The sequence below is a fragment of the Salmo trutta genome, chromosome 20, assembly GCF_901001165.1.
Source record: "Salmo trutta chromosome 20, fSalTru1.1, whole genome shotgun sequence".
NCBI classification, from domain to species: domain Eukaryota; kingdom Metazoa; phylum Chordata; class Actinopteri; order Salmoniformes; family Salmonidae; genus Salmo; species Salmo trutta.
Window position 1 is genome coordinate 45,911,222 of NC_042976.1, and position 23,483 is coordinate 45,934,704.

At 41.7% G+C, this 23,483-nt stretch overlaps 1 protein-coding gene across 1 annotated transcript in view; it reads left to right on the forward strand.

Annotated features, from left to right (window-relative positions):
- LOC115156177 (inactive dipeptidyl peptidase 10-like) overlaps positions 1-23,483 on the forward strand; it is a 145,808-nt gene that overhangs the window by 63,164 nt on the left and 59,161 nt on the right. Inside the window, exons 5-6 of the mRNA XM_029703528.1 lie at positions 19,097-19,217; positions 19,629-19,783. Coding sequence (XP_029559388.1) covers positions 19,097-19,217; positions 19,629-19,783 — 276 coding nt within the window. The remainder of the gene's footprint in view (positions 1-19,096; positions 19,218-19,628; positions 19,784-23,483) is intronic.

Sequence of the window (23,483 nt, forward strand, 5' to 3'; positions counted from 1 at the left end):
AATTATAGCAATAGTTTAAATCAAATGTACACAATTCCAAGCAGGAAAACCCTTTCAAAATCACTTATTCCACAACTGTACGAGAGCAGTCTTCAGCGCGGGAAATTGTCGAAAAAGCTACTGGAGTTAACCTTACCACTGACTGCTGGACATCAAGGGTAACCACTTCTTACATGTCAGTTATGTCACTTCATTGAAGCTTTTGATGTCTAGCTGTCTCCTGGACTGCTTTGAGTTCAGCGACAGACACACCTCAGAACTTAGCAGAGGAACTGTTGAGAATGGCAAGTAAATGGAAAAGTGGTCTGTTGTGTTAGCGACAATGCAGCTAACATAACCAAAGCCATACATTTTAAAATGGACCCATCATCCATCATCCACACAATCAACCTGATTGTAAGAGATGATCTGAATTTAAAGCCCACTGTGGACAAAGTGAAAGCAGCTGTGAAATACTTCCACAGGAGCACAGTAGGGGCTGAAAAACGAAAGAAATACACAACGCCAGATGGGGATGCCTGAGCTGAGGCCTAAACAAGACTGCACTAGAAGGTGGAATTCAACATTTTATATGTTGAAGTGGTTTCTTAAGTCAAAGGATGCCATCATCTCTACCCTGGCCATTGTCAATGCGCCTGTTGATGCTCTGACCCAAGAGGAACGGGAGGTGGTGGAGGTGGTGTATAGAGTCCTGGAACCCTTTGAGCAGGTCACTGGAGATCAGTGGAGAGAGGTACAGTAAGCAGCTATTACAACATCATTATTTAATCCAGTATTGTATATGTGTATGAGCAGTAGATGAGAATGTAGTACCAGTAGACAAAACAGGAACTAATAAGTTACTGTTCTCTCTTTTCAGCTATGTGACAGCCTCAAAAATGATACTCCTGTGTAAGGGTCTGCAGGAACTCACAGCCAGCCGCCAGAGAGAAGCAAATGTAACCACAGGACATGTGACAGAGTTGATGGACACCCTATGTTCATCAATGGACAGAAAGTTCCACAGAATGGAATATAAATACGTGCTATCAGAAACCACTGCACTTGACCCCGGGTTTAAGAAGTTAGCCTTCAGTGATGCCAGCGATTTGATGAGGCTCTTCAAAGAATAACCTCAGCAGCAGGGAGGGACAGCCACAGCAGTCAGCTGGCTCAGGCACCAGGGCAACAGGAAGAAGAGGGAGCAGATGCACCAGCAGTAGTGCCACAAACGTCTGCTGTTTGGATGCCGTTTGACGAGAGAGCAACTGGGGATGCAGCATGAAGGAATCCCTCAGCAGATGCCATAATGGATGTCTGATCCTATTTTGAGGATCTGCAGATCCTCTGAGCTGGTGGAAGAACAAGGCCTCTGTCTACCCACAACTTACTAAAGTCATGACAAGGAAACTCTGCATAGTGGCCACATCCGTTCCCTCTGAGAGGGTCTTCTCGAAAACGGGACAAATAATTACTGAGAGAAGAAACCGCATCAGCCCCTCGAAAGTGAGGCAACTTGCATTTCTGAATGCAAATCTCTCATAAAAGCAAAATATGGTCAGCATTGCTGTGGCGTGCTCGTTATAACATGGCGGCAATAAAGAAGAGCGAAAAGAGGGACCAGTTTAATGTTTTAAATGGGATGCTGCAATTTTTCATATTATTTACTTTTCTTTGATATGGCGTAATATTCTATTATGTTGTTCAGATTGTATTAGTTTTAAATTGTTACATTTATATGCACTTTGTTTATATACTTCGTCACATGCATTTTTGAATCAAGTGTAATACCCTTGTTTGAACCAGGTATTGAGTTTATTTGTTATAATTAATTGGTTATATATTTAAAAGATAATTGAATTACTCCTAACCTGTAATGTTGTTAATGCATTATGCTTTTGAAGAAATATTTATTTAATGTATAAGTGAATAGTTTGTTTTACTTTGAATTGTAAGTTTTGACCAATAAGGTCGCTCGTTAAGTTGTGGCCAATGGGAGTTGACCTGGTTAACGGGAGGCCTGGGAAAAAAAAGAGAGGAAAAAAGACGTTGATGAAAAGGATGGACGTTTTTACCTTAGGACAGTTGGTAAAGAAATTATAAAAGAAGACGACAGAACTAGAACAAAACCCATACCTACTAGGATATGAAGGGAAATACATGTTTTATTTTATAAAAGAGTTGTTATAATTTTGTTAAAACTCAGTAAAGACTGAAGCTACCGTCTCGTCGTGGAGGTATTTGTCAGCATTGAGGTTAGCCTAGCATCGTGTGACACCAGGAGATAATTGCTTGGGAAGCTTAACGAGTTCGTGTTCCCATGGGATATCGGTTACGGCTAAGTAGTACTGTCTGCATGGGTAGCTGTGCTTGCCTTGGACTTTGTGAGGAAACCTGAAGGTGACTGCCATACTTCGCTGAGGGAATATCTACCAAGCAGTGAGTAACCACCAAGTGAGGTGCTTCAGGATATTTTTGGGTGTCATCAATTTGAGCTCCAACGCGCGCCAACGGTTTATTTAAGCGAACTTGAAATAATTTGGACTCATTGGGGTTTATTATTTTCTATTTCTTTTGTTGTGTCTGAAAATGTATTTGTTTGAAAATGTTTTAATACACATATGGAACGTTATGTATATTGAGTTGGTGGAGTCATTGATTGTCTCAATTTAATTTAATGCATGGGATGGTCTATCCTGATTCAATAACAAAAACCTATAATCATTTATTCTGAAGTTAATACCCTATTGTCATAACCCTAGATAGTTTACAATAGGAGTTCTTATTGGAGATGTCCTTCTCACCTAACATCCCATGCTGCTGAGATACTCTGCATAAGTTAATATTGTGAGAGTCATATTCGAGCCTGGTGAGAGGGTTACACAAGCATCAAGGACCGGCAGTGAACCGGAGGGTTGCTGGTATAAAATCCTAGATGCAAATGCCTGCTGTTGTGCCCTTGAGCAAGGCACTTAACCTCTTAGATGTAAGGTCCACTGTCATAGATGGACAAGATTAATATGAGATGAAAGGTGAGTTCCTAACGAGTTCAGGAAGCCAAGCTAGAGCTCTGTGAAACGTTCACAGCGATGGGGGCAGATGTTTTGATCAAGAGACACCTTTAGAAAAGATGCACATTTAGACATACAAATGTATTTTAGTTATAAGGAAGCTGAAGTCTTTTTATAATTTGATTATGCTAAATTTAGAACGCACAAGTCATTTCAAGTCTTATTCATACCATTTTGTTGAATATGAAATGAATCATAAATGTTTCATATTTGTACTGTGTACTTGAGCTGGTGTCCTCAAGTGACTACACCTCAGCAATTTATGACTATTTGTACAAGGTGAGATTTAAACCTTTGAGTATGCAGCATTACTAGTTATTGTTTATGGCCCTCATGATGAATAATGCATTTTGGGGATTACATTTTTGATTACTTACATGTTTTACCTCGGAAACAACAGCTCTCCGGGCGTGGGACACGCTTTTGAACCGTTTTGGGCAGTGCTATGTCACAGTGGGCAGTGGGTTTCAAAGTGCAAGGACTGTCCTATGCGCGTCCACTTTCAAACGAGAACCCTCCACCTGGGACCTCATTCATAACTACTTCACCGACATGATTATGGTAAGTTTATACTTTAGTTTAGAATTGCACTTTCATATTAGTATCATTTTGTGAACAAAAGTGAACAGTGTGTAATCAAGTTTTACTTGCTAGCCAACCAACAACATCAATGCCGCTATCAAGCCAATCTAAGTTCACCTGAAATGAAATATGAAACTGATCGTGACTATATACGCAATATATACATACACATACATAAAAGTATGTGGACACCCCTTCATATTAGTAAATTTGGCTATTTCAGCCATACCTGTTGCTGACAGATGTATCCAATCAAGCACACACCCATGCAATCTCCATAGACAAACATTGACAGTAAATGGCCTTACTGAAGAGCTCAGTGATATTCAATGTGGCACCGTCATAGGATGCCACCTTTCCAATAAGTCAGTTTGTAAAATTTCTGCCCTGCTACAGCTGACCCGGTGAACTGTAAGTGCTGTTATTGTGAGGTGGAAACGTCTAGGAGCAACAACGGCACAGCCGCAAAGTTGTAGGCCACAAAACCTCATAGATTGGGACCATCGAGTGCTGAAGTGCATAGTGTTGTAGAAATCGTCTGTCCTCGGTTGCATCATTCACTACCAAGTTCCAAACTGCTTCTGGAAACAATGTCAGCACAAGAACTGTTTGTTGGGAGCTTCATAAAATGGGTTTCCATGGCCGAGCAGCCACACAACAAGCCTGAGATCACCATGCCCAATACCAAGCGTCGGCTGGAGTGGTGTAAAGCTCACCACCATTGGACTCTGGAGCGCTGGAAACGCGTTCTCTGGAGTGATGAATCGAATCACGCTTCACCATCTGGCAGTCTGACGGACGAATTTGGGTTTGGTGAATGCCAGGAGAACGCTACCTGCCCAATGCGCCAACTGTAAAGTTTGGTGGAGGAGGAATAATGGTCTTGGGCTCTTTTTCCTGGTTCGGGCTAGCCCACTTAGTTCCAGTGAAGGGAAATCTTAATGCTACAGCATACAATGACGTTCTAATCGATTCTGTGCTTCCAACTTTGTGGCAACAGTTTGGAGAAGGCCCTTTCCTGTTTCAGCATGACAATGCCCCGTGCACAAAGTGAGGTCCATACAGAAATGGTTTGTTGAGATCGGTGTGGAAGACCTTGACTGGCTTGCACAGAACCCTGACCTGAACCCCTTCGAACACCTTTGGGATGAATTGGAACACCGACTGCAAGCCAGGCCTAATCGCCCGACCTCACTAATGCTTGAGGCTGAACGGAAATGAATGAAAGTCCCCGCAGCAATGTTCCAACATGTAGTGGAAAGCCTTCCTAGAAGGCTTTCTGGGAACCAACTTCAGCAAAGAGGGGGACCAACTTCATATTAATGCCCATGATTTTGGAATGAGATCATCGATGAGCCGGTGTCCACATACGTTTGGTCACATAGTGTATGTGTGTGAGATGTACTTACACACACACACACACACACACACACCATTAACGTTGCTGTCCCATATATAGAGACATTAAACACTGGACACTTCCTGTTTCTTTCATACCATTTTTCACACTGTATTCATACACTATTCTTCACATAGCTCAGTCAAATATCTACTACTGTACATTGCATTTTCTTTGTTCACTGCCTATAGGGGAGTGTGGGGTAAGTTGAGCATTTCTTTACATTCAGCATCACTCCGTCAAGGGAAATATAGTATTCTTTCTAACAAATATATATATATATTTTTTTTTCCAGGATGTTATGTATCCCTGGAAATAATCAGAACATATGTAATCATTACTGTTTTGAAAACACAGCTTGTCCAAAAAAAGTATCGGGTAAGTTGGGCCGCCTACACATTTCGGTACAACAAAATGAAACAATCACTTTTGCCTTTTAACCATCTTTTAACACAGGCTTAAAACACTTTACTTTTTTTATACCTTTAACATGTTGTTACATCATATCCCAGCAATTCCGCCTTAAATCTACACCCACTGTGACATATTTCCTTCATTGTTTGCTGTAAAAGATAGCAAACTAATTACATGGACTAACAGGCTAATATTTGTTGAACAAGAAACAATTAGGATTACAGATCAAAGTGAGAAATGCAGCATGTCCTCATAGCAGCATGTCCACTCTTGTATCTTAGCATCAGTAGCTAGCTAACATTATATCCTAACAACATTATTGCTCAATATAGTTTTGTTCTCAGCCAGATAGCATTATTGAAATTGTATCTGCTTCGTTAGTTTACATTGTAACATTAGCCAGGTTCGCAGCAAGACTGTTCTCAGGGCAGGCCTGGTGGGGTGCTCTCATCTGGAGGGGTGCTCTCATCTTATCTACGAACATAGACAGGGCTCTAACTCCTCTAGCTCCACAATGAAATAGGGTGCAGGCCAGGCAACAGGCTGTTAGCCAGCCTGCCAGCTTAGTGGAGTCTGCCACTAGCACAGTTAGCGTAGTCAGCTCAGCTTTCCCCATTGAGACCGTGTCTGTGCCTCGATCTAGGTTGGGCAAAATTAAAAATGGCGGTGTTCGCTTCAGTAATCTTACTAGTATAAAGACCTCCTCCATTCCTGCCATTATTGAAAGAGATTGTGATACTTCACATCTCAAAATTGGGTTACTTAATGTTAGATCCCTCACTTCCAAGGCAGTTATAGTCAATTAACTAATCACTGATCATAATCTTGAAGTGATTGGCCTGACTGAAACATGGCTTAAGCCTGATGAATTTACTGTGTTAAATGAGGCCTCACCCCCTGGTTACACTAGTGACCATACCCCCCGTGCATCCGGCAAAGGCGGAGGTGTTGCTAACATTTACGATAGCAAATTTCAATTTACAAAAAAAAAACAATGACGTTTTCGTCTTTTGAGCTTCTAGTCATGAAATCTATGCAGCCTACTCAATCACTTTTTATAGCTACTGTTTACAGGCCTCCTGGGCCATATGCAGTGTTCCTTACTGAGTTCCCTGAATTCCTATCGGATCTTGTAGTTATAGCAGATAATATTCTAATTTTTGGTGACTAACATTCACATGGAAAAGTCCACAGACCCACTCCAAAAGGCTTTCGGAGCCATCATCGACTCAGTGGGTTTTGTCCAACATGTCTCTGGACCTACTCACTGCCACAGTCATACTCTGGACCTAGTTTTGTCCCATGGAATAAATGTTGTGGATCTTAATGTTTTTCCTCATAATCCTGGATTATCGGACCACCATTTTATTGCGTTTACAATTGCAACAAATAATCTGCTCAGACCCCAACCAAGGAAGATTAAAAGTCGTGCTATAAATTCTCAGACAACCCAAAGATTCCTTGATGCCCTTCCAGACTCCCTCTGCCTACCCAAGGACGTCAGAGGACAAGAATCAGTTAACCACCTAACCGAGGAACTCAATTTAACCTTGCGCAATACCCTAGATGCAGTTGCACCCCTAAAAATTAAAAACATCTGTCATAAGAAACTAGCTCCCTGGTATACAGAAAATACACGAGCTCTGAAGCAAGCTTCCAGAAAATTGGAACGGAAATGGCGCCACACTAAACTGGAAGTCTTCCGACTAGCTTGGAAAGACAGTACCGTGCAGTATCGAAGAGCCCTCACTGCTGCACGATCATCCTATTTTTCCAACTTAATTGAGGAAAATAAGAACAATCCGAAATTTCTTTTTGACACTGTCGCAAAGCTAACTAAAAAGCAGCATTCGCAAATGGAGGATGGCTTTCACTTCAGCAGTAATACATTTATGAACTTCTTTGAGGAAAAGATCATGATCATTAGAAAGCAAATTACGGACTCCTCTTTAAATCTGGGTATTCCTCCAGGGCTCCATTGTCCTGAGTCTGCACAACTCTGCCAGGACCTAGGATCAAGGGAGATACTAAAGTGTTTTAGTACTATATCTCTTGACATAATGATGAAAATAATCATGGCCTCCAAACCCTCAAGCTGCATACTGGACCCTATTCCAACTAAACTACTGAAAGAGCTGCTTCCTGTGCTTGGCCCTCCTATGTTGAACATAATAAACGGCTCTCTATCCACCGGATGTGTACCAAGCTCACTAAAAGTGGCAGTAATAAAGCCTCTCTTGAAAAAGCCGAATCTTGACCCAGAAATTATAAAAAACTATCGGCCTATATCGAATCTTCCATTCCTCTCAAAAATTTTAGAAAAAGTTGTTGCGCAGCAACTCACTGCCTTCCTGAAGACAAACAATGTATACGAAACGCTTCAGTCTGGTTTTAGACCCCATCATAGCACTGAGACTGCACTTGTGAAGGTGGTAAATTACCTTTTAATGACGTCAGACCGAGGCTCTGCATCTGTCCTCATGCTCCTAGATCTTAGTGCCGCTTTGGATACCATCGATCACCACATTCTTTTGGAGAGATTGGAAACCCAAATTGGTCTACATGGACAAGTTCTGGCCTGGTTTAGATCTTATCTGTCGGAAAGATATCAGTTTGTCTCTGTGAATGGTTCGTCCTCTGACAAATCAATTGTAAATTTCGGTGTTCCTCAAGGTTCCGTTCTAGGACCACTATTGTTTTCACTATATATTTTACCTCTTGGGGATGTCATTCGAAAACATAATGTTAAATTTCACTGCTATGCGGACGACACACAGCTGTACATTTCAATGAAACATGGTGAAGCCCCAAAATTGCCCTCGCTAGAAGCCTGTGTTTCAGACATAAGGAAGTGGATGGCTGCAAATTTTCTACTTTTAAACTCGGACAAAACAGAGATGCTTGTCCTAGGTCCCAAGAAACAAAGAGATCTTCTGCTGAATCTGACAATTAATCTGGATGGTTGTACAGTCGTCTCAAATAAAACTGTGAAGGACCTCGGCGTTACTCTGGACCCTGATCTCTCTTTTGAAGAACATATCAAGACTGCTTCAAGGACAGCTTTTTTCCATCTACGTAACATTGCAAAAATCAGAAACTTTCTGTCCAAAAATGACGCAGAAAAATTAATCCATGCTTTTGTTACTTCTAGGCTCGACTACTGCAATGCTCTACTTTCCGGTTACCCGGATAAAGCACTAAACAAACTTCAGTTAGTGCTAAATACGGCTGCTAGAATCCTGACTAGAACCAAAAAATTTGATCATATTACTCCAGTGCTAGCCTCCCTACACTGGCTTCCTGTTAAGGCAAGGGCTGATTTCAAGGTTTTACTGCTAACCTACAAAGCATTACATGGGCTTGCTCCTACCTATCTTTCCGATTTGGTCCTGCCGTACATACCTACACGTACGCTACGGTCACAAGACGCAGGCCTCCTAATTGTCCCTAGAATTTCTAAGCAAACGGCTGGAGGTAGGGCTTTCTCCTATAGAGCTCCATTTTTATGGAATGGTCTGCCTACCCATGTGAGAGACGCAGACTCAGTCTCAACCTTTAAGTCTTTACTGAAGACTTATCTCTTCAGTAGGTCCTATGATTAAGTATAGTCTGGCCCAGGAATGTGAAGGTGAACGGAAAGGCTGGAGCAACGAACCGCCCTTGCTGTCTCTGCCTTGTCGGTTCCCCTCTTCCCACTGGGATTCTCTGCCTCTAACCCTTTTACAGGGGCTGAGTCACTGACTTACTGGTGTTCTTCCATGCCGTCCATGGGAGGGGTGCGTCACTCGAGTAGGTTGAGCCACTGACGTGGTCTTCCTGTCTGGGTTGGCGCCCCCCCCTTGGGTTGTGCCGTGGCGGAGATCTTTGTGGGCTATACTCGGCCTTGTCTTCGGACGGTAAGTTGGTGGTTGTAGATATCCCTCTAGTGGTGTGGTGGCTGTGCTTTGGCAAAGTGGGTGGGGTTATATCCTGCCTGTTTGGCCCTGTCCGGGGGTATCATCGGATGGGGCCACAGTGTCTTCTGATCCCTCCTGTCTCAGCCTCCAGTATTTATGCTGCAGTAGTTTGTGTCGGGGGGCTAGGGTCAGTCTGTTACATCTGGAATATTCTCTTGTCTTATCCGGTGTCCTGTGTGAATGTAAATATGCTCTCTCTAATTCTCTCTTTCTCTCTTTCTTTCTTTCTCTCGGAGGACCTGAGCCCTAGGACCATGCCTCAGGACTACCTGGCATGATGACTCCTTGCTGTCCCCAGTCCACCTGGCCATGCTGCTGCTCCAGTTTCAACTGTTCTGCCTGCGGCTACGGAACCCTGACCTGTTCACCGGACGTGCTTGTTGCACCCTCGACAATTACTATGATTATTATTATTTGACCATGCTGGTCATTTACGAACATTTTAACATCTTGACCATGTTCTGTTATAATATCCACCCGGCACAGCCAGAAGAGGACTGGCCACCCCTCATAGCCTGGTTCCTCTCTAGGTTTCTTCCTAGGTTTTTGGCCTTTCTCAGGAGTTTTTCCTAGGGAGTTTTTCCCAGCCACCGTGCTTCTTTCACATGCATTGCTTGCTGTTAGGGGTTTCAGGCTGGGTTTCTGTACAGCACTTTGAGATTTCAGCTGATGTACGAAGGGCTATATAAATACATTTGATTTGATTTGTAGCTAGATATGTTTGAGTCACATAGGGGACAATTGTAGGATTTTAGCTAACCTTAACCTAAGTCTCCTAACCTGTTACTTAAGTTCTAACCTGTGCTATGAAAATTAACTTCTGCTAGTCAAAACCAGCAAACCTGCCCTGAGAACAGTCTTGGTTTCCACTAATGCAAAACAGACCCGGGTTAATGTCTCATCTGAGCAACCAAGCTATAGCACAAACTGGCTAGCTAACTTGTTTTACGTTGACAACACCCTCAACATATTTTTTTTGTTCAATAACCTCCACCACATTCACAAGAAAATTAAAGGCAGATTAACTAACAGGCATGACCTCAGATCGGCTACAAACATTCATTTTGTTGCATCAAATCGACATCTTCACCATTGCTAGCTAGCTTGTTAGCTAATCAAACCAATGCTCAAATTACATACAATAGCATAATGCCGCGACACTTTCATCAAACTGAAGTTATAGCTATGTCTGTTCTTACCTTGATCGTCTGTATTAGGTACTCTGCCCATTATCTAAAATATTGAGTCTCACCCCAAATAATGTGTCAATGCAATGTCTTTCTGCATTAAGATGGCTGACTGATGTTGCGGCATATTAGCCTGACTGATGTTGCAGCATATTAGCCTGACAATTGTGTAATTCATAAACAACTTAGCTATTGAAATGCAAGCAGCAGGTGATGAGACCAGTTACAGAAAGCATTACGATACCAAAACATTTAAAAAAAAACATAAGTGAAATGTTAAGCCAACCTTACCAACATGAATGTAATACAGTCATCAGTACTATTCATATTAACCTACTGGACCTCCTTAGTACAAGAACATGAAACAAAGATGATTTACTCTATTTTAAATTATGTAATGGTGAATGAATCACAAATTGTTAAACGTGGTAGCTGCAAGCTGTCTGTTTGCATCCCTCTCAGTCCAATCAACAGAGACGACTATACTGGAGGGAGAGGTTACAAGAGAAAAGGGTGGGGGGAATAGGTGGAGGTTGAGATCTCCTGGAAAATTACCCTCCTATAGCTTATCAACCAGCTAGTTATTAGAATCGTGTGCACTAGATTAGGGTTGGAGAAAATCTACAAGACAGTGACTCTCCAGGACTCTCAGATCATGCTGTATCTTGCGTCGAGTCTGTTGATTCCATTTCGATCTGGTCATCCTCATCGTGGTATTTGTCTTCTGTGTCACACTTTTTCCACAGACCCAGCTAAAACACCTAATTAAACTAATTGCATTCTGAGGACCAGTCGCCCATCTCCGGGATAAGACGGTCACCATGATCACCTAAAAAAACAAATTGAGAAACAAAGTAATTGTTACACTATGTAAATCAAGGTTGAAAACAATTTTTGTTGTGCTTGCAGTCCATTTGCAGTGCAGAATTAATTTATGATTATTAAATGTTTTTTGGGGATCCTGGATGCTGATTGGACGAGCAGTGTTCCAAGCCGTACTGTATTGGCCGTCACGCTATGCATGCTAACAGTTCCATCTGAATTATCAGTACGCCTTCATAATAATATTCATGTTGCTGTCTAAATCATATATTGTATTTATCTCAATTTGCACATTATTTCCCCTTGTTTCTAGCCTAGCATTTGGTTTGGTAGTGGGGGTTAATATACACCTCGCTGTCTGCCTGTCTGACCTCATCTCTGTACCATACATAAAGATTGAACAGTGCCTAGACGAGATTAACTTTCTAAGCCATGCAAAAATCACACATCGTCATTATCATGGATATATCCAAGCACAGTGCCGTCAGAAAATATTCATACCCCTTGACTTATTCCCCAGCACAAGGTGCACCTGTGTAATGATCATGCTGTTTAAATCACCTTCTTGATATGCCTTACCTGTTAGGTGGATGGATTATCTTTGCAAAGGAGAAATATTCACTAACAGGGATGTAAACAAATGTGTGCTCAATTTGAGAGAAAGAAGCTCTTGGTGCGTACGGAACATTTGTGGGATATTTTATTTCAGTTCATGAAACATGGTACCAACGCTTTATATGTTTACATCTTGTATGTATGTGTCCTGGAGGACATGCAGTGTGCACCCAATGGTGCATTCGGCTGCACGTATCACCCTCTGAAACACCTTGTGGTCCACTGCGGTGGAGTTGCCATACCAGGCTGTGGTGCAGCTCGACAGTATGCTCTTGATGGTGCTCCTGTAGAACACTGAGGGCCCTCATGGACAGGGCAGATTTATTTATCATCCTGATGTTTAAGAGTTGCAGTAGTGCCTTCTTCACCAGTGTCCGTGTGGTTTGACTATTTCAGCTTCTCTGAGATGTGTACACCGAAGAATTTGAAGTTATTGACTGGCTCCACAGAGGCCCCTCTGAGGAAGCACCCTTGTGGGGCTCCTGTGTTGAGAATCAGTGTCGGAAGTAATGTTACCTACCTTCACCACCTGGGGGCATCCCGTCAGGAAGTCCAGGGCCCAGTTGCAAAGGGAGGAGTTCAGACCCAGGGCCGTGAACTTTAATTAGCTTATAGGGCACTATGGTACTGATGGCAGAGCTGTAGTCTAAACATCATCCTCACATATGCATTCCTTTTGTCCAGGTTGGTAAGGGCAATGCAATGGCAATTGCGTCATCCGTGGATCTGTCAGGGCGGTAGGCGAACTGCAGAGGGTTGAGTGTGTCGGGGAGGGAGGAGGTGATATGGTCTTTGACTAGCCTCTAAGCACTTCATGATGACGGAAGTGAGTGCTACTGGTCGGTAATAATTCAGTAGTTACTTTCCCTTTCTTGGGCACAGGGATGATAGTGGACATCTTGAAGCAGGTAGATATAGCGGCCTGAGTTAGAGATGTAAAATGTCAGAACACAACAGCCAGCTGGTCTGCACAAGCTCTGAGGGAACGACTATTGATGCCGTCTGGGCCGGTAGCCTTGCGAGGGTTTATGTTTGAATGACTAACATATATCCTCAGTGGAGACTGGGGGAGACTGCGTATGTAGTCCACGTTGACTGAATCGGCGTATTCATTTATCTCCAGAAGCGACCCGGAATATATTACAGTCCACGATCAAAACAGTCTTGAGCATGAAATCTTATTGGTCGGTTCAACGTTGTACAGAGCTCACCACCAGAACTTCCTTCTGAGTATTTGTAGGTTATTTTATTTAACCTTTATATAACTAGGCAAGTCAGGAAAAAAAAAAAGTATTTTTTACAATGACGGCCTACCCCGATCAAACCCTAACGACGCTGGGCCAATTGTGTGCCGCCCTATGGGACTTCCAATAACGGCCAGTTGTGATACAGCCTTGGATCGAACCAGGGTCTATAGTGACACCTATAGCACTGAGATGCAGTGCCTTAGACCGCTGCACCACTTGGGAGAAGCAAGATGGAGTCATGGTTGGATTTGTCAAAAAGCAGGACGGGAGAAGACCTTATACCCATATTGAAAAGGCGTTTAGCAGTTGTCAAGAGTAGAATTTCCGCGAGTTAGACAGTCTGTGTTAATAATTCGGAAGCACGGTCCTCAAATTACTTTTAAAGTCCCCCGCAACAATGAACGTTGCTTCCGGAAATGTGGTCTCCAGTTTGTTCAGGGTCCAATGAAGAGCTTTGAGAGCATTTTTGGTCAAAAATGGTGGCTACTGTGTGCCATATTATCTGATGGGACCAGCTACAATTTAGCGTTGTCACAAGCTAGTAAATTGATGATTTTAATTAGTCGATATGCATTTTGAGCTGGAGAAAATGTAAATGGTTGCTTTTGTTTGCAAGTATGTCTCCAATATATTTTATTCTGTGTTTTGCCAACCAAATGCATTGCTTTGACTCTCATTTTCAATCACACCTATGTAACGTTATTATGTAGAAATCATTCAGACCCCCTTTGCTCAAATGTGAATGTTTGAAGGTGTTTTTTTGACATGAGAGAACGTGTAAACAAAAGCCGTAAAATGAACCAATTATCATGGAAGAAAAAAATAAACAGTACAATTAATCAAGCCATTGCTCTAAGGCATGTTGTTTTGAGTAATTCAATCCACCGAAAGAGTAAGCATGGTGTTGCGGATATTCTGAAGTAAATCACCAGTCCACTATCAAACTCGCTATCACAGTGAAAAAGTGCCCCTCCAAAATAGCTGCCAAGTCACCTGATGGGTCATGTGGTCACTATCTGACCATATTAAGATGGCCGCCATACCAGTGGAGGCTGCTGAGGGGAGGATTGCTCTTAATAATGGCTGGAATGATTGTATTCAATTTGCTCCATTCCAGCCATTATGAGCCGTTCTCCCCTTGGCAGCCTCCACTACGCGATACCCACACCAAACAATGAACTGAACAGCAGCCATCTGAGGACCAGTAGTGTGTGTCATTGACCTTGATTTGTTTTATAGTTTCTGATTTATCAGATTATGTAAATGAACTTTACTTTTCACACTGTAAATCAAATGTTATTTGTCACATGCACAGGAACAGGTGTAGACTTTACAGTGAAACGCATATTTACAAGTCTCTAACCAACAATACAGTTAAGATGAGCACCTAAAAAAAAAAAGAAATAAAGTAACAAATAATTAAAGAGCAGCAGTAAAATAACAGTGAGGCTATATACAGGGGTACCGGTACAGAGTCAATGTGCGGGGCACTGGTTAGTCAAGGTGATACAGTTGAAGTTGGAAGTTTACATGCACTTAGGTTGGAGTCATTAAAACTTGTTTTTCAACCACACCACAAATTTCTTGTCAACAAACGATAGTTTTGGCAAGTTGGTTAGGACATCTACTTTGTGCATGACAAGTAATTTTTCCAACAATTGTTTACAGATGATTTCACTTCTAATTAATTGTATGACAATTCCAGTGGGTCAGAAGTTTACATACACTAAGTTGACTGTGCCTTTAAACAGCTTGGAAAATTCCAGAAAATGATGTCATGGCTTTAGAAGCTTCTGATAGGCTAATTGACATCATTTCAGTCAATTGGAGGTGTACCTGTGGATGTATTTCAAGGCCTACCTTCAAACTCAGTGACTCTTTGCTTGACATCAAGGGGAAAATCAAAAGAAATCAACCAAGACCTCAGAAAAAAAATTTGTAGACCACAAATCTGGTTCATCCTTCGGAGCAATTTCCAAACGCCTGAAGGTACCACATTCATCTGTACAAACAATAGTACACAAGTATAAACACCATGGGACCATGCAGCCGCCATACCGCTCAGGAAGGAGAGGCGTTCTGTCTTCTAGAGACGAACGTACTTTGGTGCTAAAAGTGCAAATCAATCCCAGAACATCAGCAAAGGACCTTGTGAAGATGCTGGAGGAAACAGATAAAGTATCTATATCCACAGTAAAACGAGTCCTATATCGACATATATCGACAACTTGAAAGGCCGCTCAGCAAGGAAGAAGCCACTGCTCCAAAACTGCCATAACATAGCCAGACAACGGTTTGCAACTGCACATGGGGACAAAGATCGTACTTTTTGGAAAAATGTCCTCTGGTCTGATAAAACAAAAATAGAACTGTTTGGCCATAATTACCATTGTTATGTTTGGAGGAAAAAGCAAGCCGAAGAACACCATCCCAACCGTGAAGCACGGGAGTGGCAGCATCATGTTGTGGGGGTGCTTTGCTGCAGGAGGGACTGGTGCACTTCACAAAATAGATGGCATCATGAGGAAGGGAAATGATGTGGATATATTGAAGCAACATTTCCAGACATCAGTCAGGAAGTTAAAGCCTGGTCGCAAATGGGTCTTCCAAATGGACAATGACCCCAAGCATACTTCCAAAGTTGTGGCAAAATGGCTTAAGGACAACAAAGTCAAGGTATTGGAGTGGCCATTACAAAGCCCTGACCTCAAACCTATAGAAAATTTGTGCGCAGAACTGAAAAAGGTGTGTACGAGCAAGGAGGCCTACACTCCTGACTCAGTTACACCAGCTCTGTCAGGAGGAATGGGCCAGAATTCACCCAACTTATTGTGGGAAGCTTGTGGAAGGCTACCCAAAACGTTTGACCCAAGTTAAACAATTTAAAGGCAATGCTACCAAATACTAATTGAGTGTTTGTAAATTTCTGATCAACTGGGATTTTGATGAAAGAAATAAAAGCTGAAATCATTCTCTACTATTATTCAGACATGTCACATTCTTAAAATAAAGTGGTGATCCTAACTGACCGAAGACAGGGAATTTTTATTGGGATTAAATGTCAGGAATTCTGAAAAACTGAGTTTAAATGTATTTGGCTCAGGCGTATGTAAACTTCCGACTTCAACTGTACATTGTGTCTTATGCTACACAAAGATAGTAAACATACATTTTTCTAAACTAATCCAATCTGTAAGTGGTTGGATTTACTGTATAGCAACCGTTGTGTGAGAGTTGTTCCATTTTACATTGTGTACGTAGTTTCCATGAACTGTATTTTCTTCCCTACTATTGCAGGCATTCTAAATGCAAGCTGTGGGTGATGTAACATTTCTGGATATCTTCCTTTAAGTTGGATCCAACAGATTGGAAATCACATTTCAAACCAGCATATAGTGACACATTAAGAAATATTCAAATAAGGCTTTTTCACCCTTATAACTCAAAGTAACCCAAAAGACAAATGTACTCGGCTGGAGTTGATTGTTAATTCTAAACAATACACACACACACACACACACGCGTGTAAAATGGCACGGGAGTCAATTAAAAGACACTGAAAATAGTCAAATGGCAATTGGAGTTACACTGCCTTTAGAAAGTATTCATACTCGTTGACTTACTCCACATTTTGTTACAGCTTGAATTAAAAATGTATTACATTTCTCACCCATCTACATATTATTCCCGATAATGAAAAAGTGAAAATACTTGTTTGCTAATTTATTGACAACCCTGATTCAATAGTTTGTAGAACCACCTTTGGCAGCGATCACAGCTGAGCTTTCCACACCTTGATTGTGCAACATTTGCCCATTATTCTGTGAAAAATTCAAGGTCTATCAAGTTGGTCGTTGCTAGACAACCATTTGCGCCATAGATTTTGAAGTTGATTTAAGTCTTGGCCACTCTGGAACATTCATTGTATTCTTGGTAAGCAACTCCCGTGAAGATTTGGCCTTGTGTTTTAGGTTATTGTCTTGATGAAAGGTGAATTATTCTCCTAGTATCTGGTAGAAAGCAGACTGAACTAGGTTTTCCTCTAGGATTTTGCCTGGGCTTAGCTCCATTCGGTTTCTTTTTTATCCTGAAAAACTCCCCAATCCTTAACAATTACAAGCATACCATAACATGATGCAGCCCCCATTATACTTGAAAATATGGGGAGTGGTACTATGGTGTATTTACTAATGTATTGGATTTGCCCCAAACATAGCTCTTTGTATTTAGAACAAAAAGTTAATTGCTTTGCCACACTCTTTGCAGTATTACTTTAGTGCCCTTTTGCAAACAGAATGCATGATTTGGAATATTTTTTTTTCTGTACAACGTTCCTTCTTTTCATTCTGTCAATTAGGTTAGTATTGTGGAGTAACTACAATGTTGTTGATCCATGCTCAGTTTTCTCCTATCACTGCCATTAAACTCTAAATGTTTTAAAGTCCCCATTGGACTCCCTGAGTGGCTTCCTTCCTCTCCGGCAACTAAGTTAGGAAGGACGCCTGTATCTTTGTAGTGACTAGGTGTATTGATACACCATCACAAGTCTAATTAATAACTTCAACATGTTCAAAGGGATATTCAATGTCATTTATTTTTACCCATCTACCAATAGGTGCCCTTTTTTGCGAGGCATTGGAAAACCTTCCTGGTCTTTGTGGTTGAATCTGTTTGAAGTTCGCTGCTCGACTTTGGGACCTTACAGATAATTATGGACGTGCTACCTTGTCCCAGACCTGCTGTTTTCAACTCTTCAGATACTCTGAATGATCGGCTATGAAAAGCCAATTGACATTTACTCCTGAGGTGCTGACCTGTTGCACCCTCTACAATCACTGTGATTATTATTATTTGACCCTGCTGGTCATCTATGAACATTTGAACATCTTGGCCATGTTCTGTTACAATCTCCACCCAGCACAGCCAGAAGAGGACTGGCCAGCCCTCATAGCCTGGTTCCTCTAGGTTTCTTCCTAGGTTCTGGCCTTTGTAGGGAGTTTTTCCTAGCCACCGTGCTTCTACACCTGCATTGCTTGCTGTTTGGGGTTTTAGGCTGGGTTTCTGTACAGCTCTTTGACATCAGCTGATGTAAGAAGGGCTTTATAAATACATTTGAATAAATTTGATTGTGTGGGGTACAGAGATGAGGTAGTCCAAAAAATAAAAATGCTAATTATTATTACTTGTTTAGCACATTTTTACTCCTGAACTTATTTAGGCTTGCCATAATTCAATACGTTTCAGCTTTTCATTTTTAATTCATTTGTAAACATTTAGAAAAACACGATACCACTTTGACATTATAGGGTATTGTGTGTAGGCCAGTGACAAAACAAATCTAAATGTACTCCTTTTTAAATGCAGGCTGTAACAACAAAATGTGGAAAAAGTCAAGGGGGTGTGAATACTTTCTGAAGGTACTGTACATTTAAGTAAATCTCTGCGAGTTGGATATTTACTCCATTTAGTGTAGTTTTAACTCCCAAAATAACACCATGACCAGAGTAGTTAACACAAAATGGTGATGGGACATTTAAAACCTCAAAATAGTGTTCAATTTGACTGCATAAGAGTTGAATTTACTCTTGCGATTTGACTGTGTAGACAAGTAATTAACCGTATGATAACATCTTTATCTACTTTCTGCAGTACTTATACCTGGCCCCCATGCAGCGGTGTGTGTGTTATACACAAACACCTCCACACAAAGGTGTTATAGTGATGAGCAATGCTCTTATTATGAATCAGGAACCTAAACGAAATGTAGGTGCCTGTAGTAGATTTGATATCCGCCTATTAGTGAACCATCTGTCTTCCTCCTCAGGTGTATGTCTTTGAAAATAACATTTACTACCAGACGGATGTCAAAAGAAGCTCTTGGAGACTGACGTCCTCGGGACAAGAAGGAGTGGTCTTTAATGGGATCGCTGATTGGTTATATGAAGGTAAGACGGCCACTGTTCTGATAATTATGGTCAACAATGGTTAAGAATGTCCATAAATGACAATATATGCGCAATAGACTACTCTGAAATGGCTTCCTTTTTGTCCTGAGTCTTGTCTTTTGTAACCACGGATAGTAAAAGGAATTCATGGGTGTCAAGCATAGAACAGGATTCATACACACAATCGTCAAAGATAGTATTTTTAGAGCAGTTAGTCTTTGTTACGTTGACAGATTGGTGCCAGAATAACAACCTCCCGGCCAGGTCTCTGACCTCCTCCCTATAGGCTGGCTTGCCGTTGTCGGTGATCAGGCCTACCACTGTTGTGTCGTCTGCAATATTGGCAGAGTTAGAGTAAATTTACCACTTGGTATAAACTGGTAAAAAAAATATAATTTTATGGTTTTACAGAGGAAGTGCTGCACACTCAAGTGGCTCATTGGTGGTCTCCTGACGGGTCCCGACTGGCCTACCTCACCCTTAACAACACCCTGGTATCCAACATGATCCTGCCTCGCTTCACTGGCTCCCTCTACCCCAAGGGCCAACAGTACCCTTACCCCAAGGTAAGAGTTTAGCCAACAATACACTTTTAACCCTAGGTAAGAGTTGGGCCAACAGTGCCCTTACCCCAATATAAGTTAGTCTAACATGGTCTAATCAGTATTGGGTCTAACAGGGGATACCTAGTCAGTTGCATAACTGAAGACATTCAACTGAAATGTTTCTTCCGCATTTAACCCAACTGCTCTGAATCAGACAGGTGGGTCGCCTTAGATGTCCACGTCATCGGTGCCCAGGGAGCAGTTGGTTAACTGCCTTGCTCAAGGGCAGAAATGCATTTTTTCCCACCTTGCCGGCTCAGAGAATCGAACCGGCAACCTTTCAGTTACTTGCTCAACACTCAACCACTAGGCTACCTAAATGATTGATCTCTGCATTATCTTTACTCCAGTGTAGTATTCAAGCAATACTACCATTTCAAGGATGTATAGCGTGTAAGGACACAAACAGCTGTCCATAGAGGGTCCTACTGTTGTACCGAGAAACAGGATGCACACAGCTATTGGCACTGACTGTGAAATTCAAATTCTGTTGATGAGAACATCCCCTAGAGCAGCCTTGTACCCAAAGCCCTCTCCTGGCTACAACCAAACTCTTTCAAGGGGCATAAAGTAGAAACAGCTTCATATCACAGGTGCAATTAATAATTCAACCTGCAAAGGGCTTTTGGGGTTTAGCTTTTTCATCCTGGTTAAATCTTTTATTGTTTTATTCATAGACGCGGGCGGGCTTCCTTTGAAGAGAACGGCAATGGTGGTTATAGAGATCTGTAGCGTGATGGGCGGGAATGCTGTGATATGCCATGGTAAGGGGAGGTAATGCTCTCCCATCCTCTGATCTAAAGGGTTGGAGTGGAGCTAACCCTCGGAGAGGCGAGGGAGTGGTGGGGTAGGGGTAGCCGAATGTTCGCCTCGCCCAGACCAAGAATGAGTCAGAGGTTTGTAGGAGGTAATCTTATTAATAAACCACATCAAGTTCTGATCGCACGTGACACACACAATGACAATCTTGCCCATACCCGCAAGAGAGGCAGGCTAATAGAGGGAGTCGACGAAAAAGAAAATGAATTGCCTTCTCCCTTTTTTCTCAGAATAAGACTTGGTGTACTGTATTTTGCCTGTGATATGCCATTCTACTGCATCTGTTCTTGTAGTTCTCATCTGCGATCTAATACGAAGCAACCAACCATCATTATAACAGTGCCATCCAGAGACCCGATTATGCCAGAAAAAGGTCATGGTAGAGCAGGTCTATAACGGGTTTGGGATCTGTGGTACGGGACTCATCTAGCCATGTTAGACTAATGAACTGTATGTTTTAAAAGGGGAGGACTGAGCTCAGCTGGGAGAAAGCAATAGCCTAGTTACGATGGGCCTTGAGAGCTGCTGCTCAACACAGCTCTTCCGACTGGGCACACCATGTCATTTCAACATGGAAATGCGTTTAAATTTGGTTGAGATGTCATTCAATGACATTTAAACCTTTGTTCACCCACTCAAAAAGACAGCCAACAGTAATTTCTTAATTCCGGAACCGAGTTTGAAAACTGTACTTGACTATTAATTACAGTACATTTAAATATTAGATTGAGAACACATTGATCGAATTTGACCAAAACACGCCATGAATTCAACACACCATTCCATGAAGTGTGTGACGTTTAAAAGTAGTTGCCATTTTGTGACGTAAGCTTCTTTACATTAAAAGGATGAGCCTGAGCTAAGAATAGGAAAACAAAATGTATCAACAAGGACCTTTCTGATGTTGCACACTCTTGAAAAGCACCCTGATACTGTATGTAGAATAGAATTCTACTCATGGTGCAAAAATGTATCTTCCAAGACTTAGGGTCTATACTAATCTTAGCTGTTGTCATTCTGTGCAACACAATTAGAGCAGTAACTTGGAACAGAATTGTGTAAACCTTTGTCCATGTCAAAACTGTTATGCATTTCTTTATTATTCAAAAACAGTTTAAATAAATGTATTGCGCCACAAAATAGATGTACAAGCCCAAATTTATAAAAAGCCTAAAAAAAAATATTTCTGACACAAGCTTCTTGAAACAAAAATTGGATGTACAATAAACCCAAAAAAGGCACTGTCGGAACGGGCTTTGCTGATTTTAACTTGAACTCTCATCTCCTTACTCATTGGCCCTCCCACTGCCTCCCTTGCAGTCAGGTGCATATTTCAGGCAGGTTGACATTGCCTGTAGCATTTCTGCCTCTGTAGCCTTTGATTTGCCAAGACTCAGACCTGCTGTAAAAGGGGAAAACAAATACTTTGTCATGATTTGGACTCCACTGCAGGGGCATAGGCGGGCCCAATCAGATATATGTTATGCTCTTGTCAGTGTTCCAAAACAGGACATTATTTGCCTTTTTACCCAAATATGCAAACACCATCAGATTCATAGCAATCTGTGCACTGTGTTAGTCAGATTTGATGAAATATAACAGAACAGATGACTTGGAATGACATTCAGTCTCACGGGATAGGCTGCCAAAAAGAACTAACGGAAAGCCACACCCCAATTAAGCCGCAAATCACTGCATTGAGGCATGTGCCACTGTGCTTTTATAGCTGTATGCACCATGCCACTGCCCATTTCATTTAACAAACAAGACCGCTCATAATCCAGTGCCTTTATCAGAGTAAACTAGGGCGATATGGCCGAGTCACGATATACGGTGCCTTCATAAAGTATTCATACCCTTTGACTTATTCCACATTTTGTTGTTACAGCCTGAATTAAAAACACACTGAACAAAAATATAAAACGCAACATGTAGGTTCCATGTTTCATGGAATCTTTCATTAAAAAATCCCATACATTTTCCATATGCACAAAAAGCTGATTTCTCTCAAATTTGGAGCACAAATTTGATAACATCCTTATTAGTGAGCATTTCCCCTTTTGCCAATATAATCCATCCACCTGACAGGTGTGGCATATCAAAAAGCTGATTGCACAGCATGATCGTTACACAGGTGCACCTTGTGCAGGGACAAAAAAGGCTACTCTAAAATGTGCAGTTTTGTCACAACACAAAGCCACAGATTTCTCAAGTTTTGAGGGAGTGTGAAATTGGCATGCTGACTGCAGGAATGCCCACCAGAGCTGTTGCCATATATTTAAATGTTAATTTCTCTACCATAAGCTGCCTCCAAGGTTGTTTTACAGCCAGGGCATTGAAAATGGGTCGTGGATAGGTATTCCAGCATGACAATGACCCAAAACACACGGCTAAGGCAACAAAGGAGTGGCTCAAGAGGAATCGCATTAAAGTCCTGGAGTGGCCTAGCCAGTCTCCAGACCTTAATCCCATAGAAAATCTGTGGAGGGAGCTGAAGGTTCGAGTTGCCAAATGTCAGCCTCGAAACCTTATTGACTTGGAGAAGATCTGCAAAGAGGAGTTGGACAAAATCCCTCCTGAGATGTGTGCAAACCTGGTGGCCAACTACAAGAAACGTCTGACCTCTGATTGCCAACAAGGGTTTTGCCACCAAGTACTATGTCATGTTTTGCAGAGGGGTCAAATCCTTATTTCCCTCATTAAAATGCAAATCAATTTATAAAATTGTTGGTGTTTTTCTGGATTTTTTTGTTGTTATTCTGTCTCTCACTGTTCAAATAAACCTACCATTGAAATTATAGACTGGTCATTTCTTTGTCAGTGGGCAAACGTACAAAATCAG